The 12,672-nt window shown below is 40.8% G+C and overlaps 1 protein-coding gene across 1 annotated transcript; it reads right to left on the bottom strand.

Annotated features, from left to right (window-relative positions):
- Nucleotides 1-5,677: 5,677 nt before the first annotated feature.
- LOC143878625 (pyruvate decarboxylase 2-like) lies at nt 5,678-9,467 on the bottom strand. Its single transcript, XM_077380894.1, has 5 exons — nt 8,810-9,467; nt 7,295-7,945; nt 6,997-7,114; nt 6,444-6,632; nt 5,678-6,095 (listed from the first exon to the last, which is right to left on the bottom strand). The coding sequence occupies exons 1-5, from the start codon at nt 9,436-9,438 to the stop codon at nt 5,925-5,927; spliced, it is 1,758 nt and encodes a 585-aa protein (XP_077237009.1). The 5' UTR covers nt 9,439-9,467; the 3' UTR covers nt 5,678-5,924.
- Nucleotides 9,468-12,672: the final 3,205 nt, after the last annotated feature.

Raw genomic sequence — 12,672 nt, 5'->3', positions numbered from 1 at the left:
AACTTTAACTGTTAACTCTTATTATTTTGGCTGTGCTTTCTTAATCGATGGTATGTATAGACTGAGTTTAGCAAATGAAACCGTTAGTCAGGTTAGTTCCACTTTGATTGATCCTCAGTTGTTACACATTAGATTGGGACATGTGAACTATAGAAAAATGGTCAAACTTGCTAACACTTATAATATACCTTTAGATATATCGATTAGATTTGACAGATGTGAAGTGTGTGCACAAACCAAGATCACTAGAAAACCTTTTCGTTCGATTTCTAGGAGCACACAACTTCTTGAGTTAATACATTCTGACCTCTGTGATATTAAAAGTTTCACTACTCGAGGTGGTCGGAAGTATTTAATCACTTTTATAGACGATTTTTCTAGATATTGTCATATTTATCTCCTAAAATCGAAAGATGAAGCTTTTGATAAATTTAAAATTTTCAAGAATCGTGTTGAAAATCAATTGAACTTGAAAATTAAGCGATTTAGGAGTGATCGAGGAGGAGAATACACTTTGACAGAGTTCAAGGAATTCTGTGCCTCTCAGGGCATAATATTTGAAACTATTGCTCCTTACTCCCTCAATCTAATGGCATAGCTGAACGTAAGAACCGGACGTTAACTGAAATGTTAAACTCTATGTTATTGACAGCTGGCATGCCTACTAGCTATTGGGGAGAAGCAGTTTTAACTGCAAATCACATCCTGAATAGAGTACACCACTCTAAGTTGACCACTACTCCTTATGAGTTATGGCATAAACATCCTTGTAGATATGACACTCTTAAGACTTGGGGCTGTATTGCTTATGTGAGGATACAAGACCCTAGGAGACCTAAGGTAGGACCTAGAACAAACACTTGTGTTTATCTAGGTGGTGCAGAAGATAGTGCTGCTGATCGGTTTTTGGATCTATCTACCAATTTGGTTATAGAATCTAGAGATGCAGTATTCTTTGAGAATAAATTTCTCAGAGATCATGGTTTGAACCTACCTGGCGATACTGAGATGGTTACAGAATCGCATGTAGAGTTTGAACAGAATACTTCTGACACCTGTCCTACACTGATTTCTACATCAGAACCTTTAAGGGTTTCTACAAGAGATAGAGTACCCAAGAACTTTGGTGAGGACTTTGTGACCTACCATGTCGAGAATGATCCATCAACCTATAAGGAAGCGATGAGATCTAGGGACTCTTTGTTGTGGGCAGAAGCCATTGATGATGAAATGAGCTCTCTGCTACAAAATCAAACTTGGCAGCTAGTCGATTTGCCAAAAGGGGCTAAGACTGTGGGCTGTAAGTGGATTTTGAAGAAGAAACTTAATCCTGACGGATCCATAGCTCGGTATAAAGCACGTTTAGTAGCTAAGGGCTATACTCAAGTCAGTGGGATAGACTACTTTGATGTTTACTCACCGGTCTGTCATTTGGCAACGATAAGAATTCTTCTTGCTTTGGCTTCTATTGAGAAGTATGTTGTGCATCAAATGGATGTAAAAACGGCTTTCCTTAATGGAGACCTCACAGAGGAAATCTACATGAACCAACCTGAAGGGTTTGTCATGGAAGGTTTCGAGAACAGAGTTTGTAAGTTACACAAATCTTTGTATGGTCTTAAACAAGCACCTAAATTGTGGCATCAAAAATTTGACAAGGTAGTAAAGAGCTTTGGTTTTCAGACCAGTTACTCAGATAAATGCCTTTACTATCGTTCTGTGTCGAATAAGGTTGCGATTATTTGTTTGTATGTAGACGATATGTTGATTCTTGGTTCCGATCTCTCTGTAGTGAGTGACGTGAAAACCACTTTGGCTCAAGAATTCGACATGAAAGATCTTGGTGTGGTTGACACCATTCTTGGTATGAAAGTAAGTTTTGAAAGGCAAGGGATTACTCTTAGCCAAGCCCATTATATTGAAAAACTACTTTCTACATGGGGATACAGTGAGTGTAAACCGATTGAGACACCATTTGATTATACCAAGAAGCTGATCTCTAATGGAGGAGACAGTGTGAATCAGTTAGATTATTCTAAACTGATTGGTAGTCTCATGTATGTTATGAGTTGCACTAGACCAGACATAGCCTTTACAGTTGGCATGCTGAGTCGTTTCACTAGTAATCCTGGCCATGAGCACTGGGATGCCCTTATGAGGCTGATGAGATACCTTAAGGGTACTCAAGGATATGCTCTATGTTATACTGGCCATCCTCCTATCCTGGAAGGGTATTCTGATGCATCATGGGGATCAGAATTAGGAGACAGTAAATCTACCAGTGGTTATGTTTTTACACTGGGTGGAGCCGCTGTTGCATGGAAGTCAAAGAGACAGACTTGTATTGCTCTGTCATCTATGGAATCAGAACTTTATGCTTTAGCTTCTACAGGAGATGGAGCAGAGTGGATAAGAGATCTGATCCTGGACATTCCATTGACCCATTTAAAGATTAACTCTTTAAGTTTGTTCTGTGATAATCAAGCTACAATTACGATTATGAAAAACTCACTCTTTAATGGTAAGAGGAGACATGTCAGGCTGAAACATGCCACGCTGAATTATCTTTTAGAATAAGGTATTATCACTTTGGTTGATGTGAGATCGAAGGATAATATGGCCGATGCTCTTACGAAGGGACTGAACAAAGATCGAATATTCAAAACTGTGGGGGAGATGGGGTTAAAGACTGTGTAGACGTGTCTTAACCTACATTCATATTATTTTGAATTTTTCGAATCTCCCTATCTTGGCCAAGATAAGCACTTGATATGTTTCAATGATGTTTACAGTTATCTTTATGTCATTCCACATTTGATGACATGTCCTTCTTGGGAAAGGTTGTTTCATTCCAAACTTGATGATACAGCTTAACTCAATTTGGATATGATGCCTGTAACATTCCAAATGGAAACATGGAATGGTTCTTTGTAAAGAAACTGTTTAGGTATGGTTCTTGATTGAAACTTGACATTGATGCTTATTGATATTGATATTTATTTTTCAGCCATTATGAAATTGTACTAAGTTCTTCTGGTAGAACTAGATACTTTTAGTAAAATATACAAATGATTGGATTCATTTTTTAATGAAATTCATATTTGATAATTTACAGGAATTGGCGAAAATGGAGGAGATTGCCTCAATTTGGATCTTGATGAGGATGACTTACTTGATGAGTGAATCCTTATAGTGCAGTGGAAATATTATGTTCTTTTCCGTTGATTAAATAGTTCACCTACATATAAAACTGCTTATGTTTGAGTTTAGATTATTTCTAAAACTCTTGGTTATTCTTTAAAGTATTTTTATTTTCAGTTGGATTACAAATCTTTATTGATATGGTGATATGGATGATTCAATAATTTTGTTTGGACATCACATTATCTATCTATTGGATTGTGCTATATGTAGAACATAGGAGGAGATTGTTGGGTATATCATATAACCCATGTATGTTCTAATATAAGCCCAATAGGTAATGGATCAGGTGTAGTGGGCCCATTTGGGCTGGAGCCCATTAACCTCTTCTAACCCTAGTGTATCTATATATATAGGGGCTGGAGGCAACAAACTTGGTATTCCAAACTAGATACCTTGGGTGTAATGCTTTAAGCATCCTGCTTAAACCCCAATAACCCTAACATTTGCGTGGATAGACTGGAATGAATTTAAGAGTTCCTCCGGAAGTGAAAGGACGGAATTGGGACCACAATTCCTCGATTTCAATTGCACGGGCGAGAGGTCAGATTTGTCATTTCTCAAGGGAAGGAAATGCAATTCCCACTGGCCCCAGCCCACTTTCGTGGAAAACAGGTCTGATTGGACAAAAATACCCCCAAATAGTGGAAATAACAAGAATACCCCTATCCCATGAAAAATGACAAAATATCTCTATCTGAAAATGACAAAAATACCCATATAGCATAAAAATATTCTTATCTCATGGAAAATGATGAAAATACAACTAAAGTTCCCCTATCTCATAGAAAATAATGAAAATACTCATATCTCGTGGTAAATGATAAAATGCCCTATCTCAAAGGAAATGAGCAAAATAGCCTTATCTCATAGAAGATGATAAAATACCCAAAATCCATTTTGGATTTCTTCCTTAAGAGCCACAGCCAAATCACAACCAAGTCACAAAGTTCCTCATAATCTTAACCAAACATTAGCTTAGGCCATGTTTGTTTTGTATTTCAACACTGACTTAGGCGGTGTTTGTTTTCCACACCGAGAATTGATTTTGAGTACAAAACCGATTATAGGACTCAAAATTGAACGTAACCGTTTATGTGATTGAGATGCTAACTAGGACTAGTTCAGAGTTATAGTCCTCAAATGTGTCTACTTAAGTGATTCATGATGCAATGTGAGCACAACTTAAGTTGGGTAACACAACCTAACCAAAATTCTTCAGACTTGCTACTTGACGATGAAACATTCTTCCATAACTGCTATATAGTGTATACTGAGGCTTGCCATCTAATTGGATTCGGTTCTAGTCACACTGAGTTGGTCCTTCTCGTAGTTAGCAAAACTCGGTTTTAAACGACATTTTTTCAAACAAAAAACGTTTTATTGGTTCGCCATTTAATACTCTATTTAAAACTTGGGCATTGATAAGTCGGCCCCCTAATGTCTTAAATCAACCCCGTATCTCTCTCCTCTCTCTCTCTCTAAGCACTGCCCTATATGGGGGTTGATTTATCGATGCCCTAAAACTTTTACGCTAGAAAATTCCGTTTATTGGAGTAAAACATTTGAAACGCATTTTAAACATAATAAACACGTTTTTTTTTTTAAGCATTCCAATTTTACTCCCACTATTTTAAACGCATTTTTTGTAAGTTTCCATTTTTTTACTAGGTTTTTTGGAGCCAATACCGTTTTAAACTCCGTCTCGTCTTTTTGTTGAATCATATTTTGCTAACTATGGTCCTTCCCAAACTATAAAAAGGGGTGAGTCAACCACTGTTTAAAAACTCTCCGCATCAATAGTTGGCTTGCCCAAGTTGACTCCCTTTTACCTTGGCTAAAGTTCTCTTGGAGTCGAGTTTTTTCCTACCAAGTCAATTAAAACTCTGGTCTCACTTGAGTTAAGAAAAGAATTGACCGCATCAATCATTGACTCACCCGAGTGGACTCTCTTTTAGCCTGGTTGAATTCTCATCTGCACCCAAGTTTTGAAACAGTTGAGTCAACATACACTTGCTCACAATACTACGAAGGATCTCTATCCACACTTGTTGAGTCAAAGCAGTCGATAAAGATGTGGTTGATAGTTTCAGAGTAGCTAACAAAAAGGATGCAGTGACCCTCTACATTTAATAACAAGGCCAGATAGTCTCTAATAGGGGCTCAATTCAACAAAGGTTTCATCAGCATGAGGGGCAACTCCCACATCCCATATACATACTGATTCAAAGAGTGGCCTGCAACCAAAGGATCTGATCAGAACATAAAACATTCTACCCTTCAACAATATGCCATTCAATGACCTATTTGGAAACATTCCATCTATTGCCAGTCCATTTTTTTTGTAATTTGCACATTAGATCTTTCTTTAACAATACTAAGAATGCATGAGATACACCCAATAATTTCTTAAGTTCCATGAGAGGAGATTTTGGGGTTCCTATTTCACGGCATTATTGGAGAGTTTACTGTAATATCCATTTAAAAATCATAGCACACAAGAACTGATTTTCAGGGGAAAAAGTGAAAAACAAATAGGCTCATTTCGTCATTTACATGTTATTGCAATAGACGTGAAAGAAAATAAAAACAGAGATAACAACACACGAATTTGAAAATTGGATGGAAGAAAAGCATCATCATGTCGTCTCTTCTAAACAAATTAACATGGGAAATTGTCTGATGGAAGTAGTGCGGCTATCGGGTCTGAATGGGCTCCAAAATTACTGAGGATTGGGTGGTCGGCTATTCGCAGCAGAGACCCTCGAGCCCCACTCTAGCAGCTCTTTGCTTGTATCGTCCTTGTGGGCAATCACCTCAATGAAGCACAAGCAGTCCTTCTTAGGCCCCGTCGCTAACTCAATTGCTTCCTTGAGCTCCTCTTCGCTTAGGACCTGTACACGAAACCATCTCTCTCAGAATTGCCCAAGGTAGAGAAATCTAAGAACAATGCCAGATGTTGCTGTTGAAGTATAAATGATTAAATAACACCAACTCTAACAGCTTAAGCTTTTGAATAAATTGGTCGTTTCACATGGTATCAGAGCTATTGCTCGTGGAAGGTCCTAGGTTCAAAACCCAATAACTCTTTGATATTAAAAATCCATGTGTATGGCCAACCCAAAAGAGGGGCCACACGTGAGGGTGAGTGTTGAAGTATAAATGATTAAATAACACCAACTCTAAGAGCTTAAGCTTTTGGAGTAATTGGTTGTTTCACAGTTGTGGTCACTACTGCTTACCTTGGTTGTCCAACATTTGCCTTCTCCGTTGTGAATTGCGTCCACCAATGCAGTGTAGTTCCAGTTTTTGATGACATTATATGGGCCGTCATGGATCTCCACCTCTATTGTGTATCCACCATTGTTTATGAGGAAGATGATGCTCCTCTGCTTGCATCTTATCATCGTAGATACATCTTGAGCTGTTACCTGCAAACCCAATCACTGCCATTAACAAATTCTGTTGATAGAGCCCAAAAAACATGATTTTCTGATGTGGTTATGGTTGAGTTGTGCATGTGAAACAACTAATTAATCCACGATTTTGGAGTCATTGGTTGTTTCACATGATATCAGAGCGATTGCTCAAGACAGATCCTGGGTTAAAAGCCCAACAAGTCTTTGATATTAAAAATCCACTTGTGGCCAACCCAAAAGAGGGCCACATGTGCGATGTGTACTGCCCACCAAAAAAAGAGAGGTCACAGATGGGGGGGAGTATGTAAGTGATTAAATAACACCAACTCTTAACAGTTCAAGCATTTGGAGTAATTGGTTATTTCGTAGTGCAAACCTGAAAGCTTCCATCACCAATACAAGCAATCACTCGTTTGTCTTTTGCTGCCTGTGCATACCCAAGAGTCGCTCCCACTGACCAACCAATCGAACCGTATTGCATCTGAAACTCATATCTGCAATACCCATTTCAATTTTCATCTAAGCCATTCTCATATCAATGATGAAAAAACAGAGGAAAACAGAGTACACCCATTTCAATTTTCATCCTAGTCTTTCACTTAACAGTAAACAATAATGAAAAACAGAGGAAAACAGAGACTAAGAGTAGTAGTAGACTTGATATATTGGCCTACCCGCAACCTTGGGGCAATTTTAACTTCTGGCAATTAAACCAAGAATCACCCGTCTCCGCGATCACTGCTGTCTCATCGGAGAGCATCTCCTGTATATGCTTGAACAGGACATTTACCCTCAATGCATCTTTAGGCGCTGATTTAAGGGGGACTCCGTCTGGCAAAAAGATCCTATGGTAGTTCTCATAAGCAGTTGTATTGCTTTTAAGCCTCTTTGCCAATGCCCGGAGAAAATCATCCATAAAAACCCATCCAAAAGCCGGCCCATTAGCAACAACCACCCGATTAGGCTGCACTATAATGGCTTTCTCTTTCTTGAGGAGGAGAGAGTACCCAACAGAGCTGTAATCGTTGAAGATGGGTCCTGCAAAGAGGTAAGCGTCCGCTGATTCTACAATCTCTGCACAACACGCAGTGCTCACTGCACCCCAGTAAGTGCCTATGAATCGCGGGTGGGTCTCAGGAACTAGCCCTTTGGCAGAAGGCATCATTGCCACTGCATAACCACAAGCGTCCGCGAGCTCTGCAAATGCCTCCCCTGCTTTCGCAACTCGAATTTTTGGACCGCCCACCATGACGGGCTTCACTGCCTTGTTTAAAAATGCTGCAGTGGCTTCGACGGCTGCTTCGAGACCCATTTGATTGCTCAACCTGCAAAATTCAAAATACCAAACTAAATTCGTCCATCTTCGAGGGGAAAACGGAGGGATGTGAAACAACCAATTGCTCCAAAAGCTTAAGCTAGAGCTGGTGTCATGAAATCATTTATGTGAGATCCACATAGGAGAGGGAGAGAGAGAGAGAGAGAGAGAGAGAGACTTTGGGGGCTATATATGCTGATTCTCCCTCTCCCTTGTAAACACGTTTTCAGCATCTCCAAGGGAAGGGTCGGAAGGGTCCCTGCTAGTAGGGGTGCAACTCAAGTCGGGTTCAATCTGAACACGGGTCGGGTTGTGTTTGTGTTGGGTCGGGTTCGGGTTGATGAAGTTGAACCCAGGTTGGGTTCGGGTTCCGATTGAGGTGTCGGGTTGACCCGACATTTAATTTTTTTTTTTAGCATTTTTCTATTTTTTCAGAATATAAAAAACTAGAGTGGAAAGACATCGACATAATCGGGTCAACCTTACCCAACCAACTCAACTAGACCTGTATTGGTAAATCAGGGTCTGGTTCGGGTTGAGATATTAATTTTTCGGGTTGGGTCGGGTTAGCTTTCATCAGGTTGAGAGTCGGGTCAATTTCAGGTTTGCTTCTACTCGACCTGATTTGCACCCCTACCCTGTCGAGTTAGCTTTCATCTGGTTGAGAGTCGGGTCAATTTCGGGTTGGCTTCTACCCGACCTGAGTTGCACCCCTACCTGCTAGGTGGGTCGGACTCAATAGTGCTGCTGGGATCGAACCTGCGAACTCATGGTTGAGATACAAAGACTCAACCATTGAACTACAGGGCCAACCCCTTGTTATTTAATCATTTGTACTTCAACAAAGGTATGTTTGATTGTTTGATTTACTTACTTGGGAGCTAGTGAGAAGGGGACGGGTTCTCTACTAAAAGTAGGATGAGGGATTGCAGGGAGATTGCATCCGATGCTTATATAGACAGGCTTACTTTCTTTAAGAGCAGTGGAAATAGCAGTATCTATCAACTCATGGGCGTCTTCTAAGTTTTTAACCACAGCCTGATAACAAGTAACTGTCTGAAAGCACCTAAGCTCCTGGCTAAAATCAGGGAGTCCTATAGTATGATGTAGGATCCGATTAGTCCCATAGTCATTCGAATTGGGCCCACCCACAATACAAATAAGTGGTAGATTCTCACTATAAGCTCCGGCAACGGCGTTAATGACACTGAGAGCGCCAACGGTGAAAGTCAAGACGCAGGCGCCGACCCCACGGGACCGGGCGTAGCCATCTGCGGCATAGCCCGCGTTGAGTTCGTTACAACAGCCAATGAGGTTGAGCCCTGGCTCGGCTATGAGATGGTCTAGGAGGGTTAAGTTGAAGTCCCCGGGAACTGAAAATACGTCGGTGACTCCGATTTGGACGAGCCTCTGGGCGAGGTGGCGGCCGAGTGTGGACGAGTCGGGTGCGGTGGAGGAAATGGGGTTGCGTGAATCTAAGTTGTTTCCAATCTTGATATCCATTGGAGGGTGTGTGTGGGTTTTTGTGTTATCTTATTTTTTGAGTGTGGAGTAAAAGCGGGGAAATGGGAGAGATATAAGTTGAGTTATGGGGTCCACTTTTCAGTATTGTCTCACTGTCAATGTTTTAAAATCAACATGTGATTTGCTAGGGACCATCGATGGAAGAGATTTTGCGCCCGGGTTGTTGCATGCGAGGGCAGCCACACAGGCGTAGATTTAGTCTTATTCATTTAATTCATCTGAGTTGGCTGTGCTCACATGCAACGGCCTGGCGAAATGCGATGGTCCCTAGCAAAGCCCAATCCACATATAGTGCTTGCTTGCTCTCTTTGATGTCGGCATAGATTGTAGGGGAAACCATTGACTCATATATGGTATTGAAATCAGGGGTGAATCATTTGGTATTGAAATCAGAGGTTTTATATGGTTTACATTTTACTTACCGACAGCAGAAGTACGACACTTCTTGGTAAAGAAAACAAGACTGCTTGGCTTGCTTCTCCTTACCTGTCTCTCTCCATTGGTTGAACTAGTAGAGAAATGAGATATTCGCCCTTATGGGTCCGGTGTGAAAAAAGTAGTCATAAATATACAAAAGGGGCTGTTCCAAGTAAAAAAAAGGGGTGATTATATCACTTCCATTGCTAATATATAGAGGAATGATAAACTGAAGGGCGCCTTTGCAAAAACTAGTTGCAAGGTACCCCATTGGATCCATAGTTACTTTTACGTTTTCAATGCCATTATATGGCGGGAGCCCGTATAGACCAGTATTTCTCAAAAAAGTACTACACGGCCCACACCATAGGATGATCCAAACAGTCCATTTGATAGGCCACAAAGTAAATAGGTTGTGCCCAAAAAATCATTTTCATAGGACAATTCCAACCCTCCGATCTATACAAGTTTCCATAGTATGCATTTCCTCTATAGATCGGAGGGATATGATCATCGTATGGAAATGGTTTTTTGGGCACAGCCTATTTATGTTGTGGCCCATCAAATGGACAGTTTGGATCATCATATGGTGCGGGCCGTAGAGTACTTCTTGGAAAATAATGACTCCAAGGGCTTACATCATAGAAAATCTTGCAATTAGGAATGCACTTTTGATGAAATTGATCCAATGGAGTCATCTTAGCACAGGGAACGCCGCACCATTATTGGCCCTACTCGGGTGTGTTTGGCGTACCGTTTGAAATAGCGTTTAAAACTCCGTTTTGGTTCAAAACGGTGTTTTGCCAAACGGCGTTTTCATGTTTGGTTGGCCAGATCAAAACGGCATATTAAACGGCAAACGGAGGTATTGTGTGTTTGGTTGCAAATGCCCCAAAACAGAGTTTTAGTGGTAAAATGACCAAAAAGGGCATTGTTTGGTTGGCCTCAATGTAACTCAACTACTATCTCATTGGGCCCAATATTAAAAGGTCATTAGGATCTCATTCAAACACTATTAAAATTAAATATCATTGCCCAAAAAAAAATGGCTATACCTTTGGGCTTCTTCTCCTTCTTCTTCTTAACGGCTGGATTTACCGGATTTGACGGACGAGTGGATGTGCTGAGGCAGTGAGGCGTGAGAGGGTTTGCAACATTGCAAAGTAGATGAAGAAAGTAAGAAACTAGGGTTTCTTTTAATTCCTTTGTCTTTAAAAAATCAAAATTAAGTGATCATATAATGATATCAGCAACCCCTTATTTTGAATTAAATATTAACAATTTAATAAATTTGTGTCCTCAAGAATGATATTAACACCCCCACTTTTTTGGTATTTGACGTAACGCATAAAATTGCAAGCATATACGTAAAAATGGGTTTTGGTGAGGGCAAACACGTAAAAACCCACAGCCCAAAAACTCCGTTCAAAACGGCGTTTTGCAAACGGACCTCCCTCCCTTCGTTTGCAAAACGCCGTTTTGAGGGTTCAAAATGATGTTTCAAACGGTGGTTGCGCACCCAAACACTCCCAAACACCCATTTGGCCCCAAAACGGTGTTTCAAACGCCAAACGGTGTTTTAAACGGTACACCAAACACGCACTCAATGTGTCACAAGGGCCACTCCTTTGAGAGTTCCTCCAAGCTTATAACAAGCACCCCCAAGTAACCCCGCAAATTAAGGGAAAATCCCTAACTTTGGAACCCAGACCATTTAATATTGTATAAAATGCATGTTGCAGTTAGCCATTTTCTGATAAGGGGAACTTCGCCAAGTGTGCCCTAAATCCCTAATTTCCACACCACCTACGCTTTAGTCACCGTTCACCTTAAGGGGCACCCATTGCACAAAGATGCCCCACCGCTCTTGTGGCATCAACTGATCAAGGTGCTAATCAACCATCCCGTGCCCCCATCATTTCGGCAAGCACCCCGTCAACGAGTGGAAACCTCCAAAAACCAACGCGCATTTGGTATCATTTAAGAAGTTCCCCCAACTTGTGAGGCATTTGGTGCTTGGATAAATAAGAAAGCACCAAAATGTTGACTCTACTTGATCCCACATATGGTTCCCGTTCTAATCCAACAAAGGGAAAACTCCAATGCGTTCGAATTTGATTGATTGAAAGCAAATAAAAATATATTAGGTACCTAACCAATATGCCAAAAGCTCCAGCATCAGGCTACGCCCTTTAAATCTGTCCCATACTAGGATGGGTCCCCGTTAGTTCCGTTCAGCAGGCCCCACTTAAGATTTGAACAAGATATTGAAGAGAAAAGATAGAAGATAACACAATGGGGACTGTAATCAAATAGTTTCCAAGATTTGTATCTATTCCCCGAGGAGGTAGGCTTTCTTCAAAATAAAATTCGGGGGTTTGAAAAGTACAACCGGGAGGGACCTCCAAGGGAACACCTCAAGCCCTACTATCTGACATGGTAATTGAAGATCAAAGGACTCTGGTTAAATGCTTAGGAAATATCTCAACTGTTCTTGTTCTACAATTGTAATATAAGATATACGTGCGTGGAAGTCTGCAGCACAGGTCAAGGACCGATTAGTCGAAGGCCCCATGAGAAAGAACCAAAGAGCAAAGGTGGAAAGGAAGGGGTCAATAGTAGGAGCTCCATAGCGACGATTAGTTTTGCTTACACATAGGATCAGATGATCCTGGGCCCTTGATCCATTAAGCCCCATTTTTAGGGTAAGCTTAATCATCGATTTTTATAGTTTTGCTTACGCATGGGATGCCTGACCAAGACCACGTGGGTCTCTATTATATCAACGGTCACGAT

This window comes from Tasmannia lanceolata, unplaced genomic scaffold (assembly GCF_043159265.1).
Source record: "Tasmannia lanceolata isolate RefF3 unplaced genomic scaffold, GAP_Taslan_0.1 ptg000006l, whole genome shotgun sequence".
Classification (NCBI taxonomy): domain Eukaryota; kingdom Viridiplantae; phylum Streptophyta; class Magnoliopsida; order Canellales; family Winteraceae; genus Tasmannia; species Tasmannia lanceolata.
Note: the sequence above shows the minus strand (reverse complement) of the source record. Positions and strands in the feature narration are given on the sequence as shown.

Coding starts and splice junctions, on each gene's coding strand:
- LOC143878625 (XM_077380894.1), bottom strand. CDS start 9,438: ATGGATATCAAGATTGGAAACAACTTAGATTCACGCAACCCCATTTCC. Junction 7,946..8,809: donor CCCTTCTCACTAGCTCCCAA/GTAAGTAAATCA, acceptor TGAATTTTGCAG/GTTGAGCAATCAAATGGGTC. Junction 7,115..7,294: donor AAATTGCCCCAAGGTTGCGG/GTAGGCCAATAT, acceptor TGGGTATTGCAG/ATATGAGTTTCAGATGCAAT.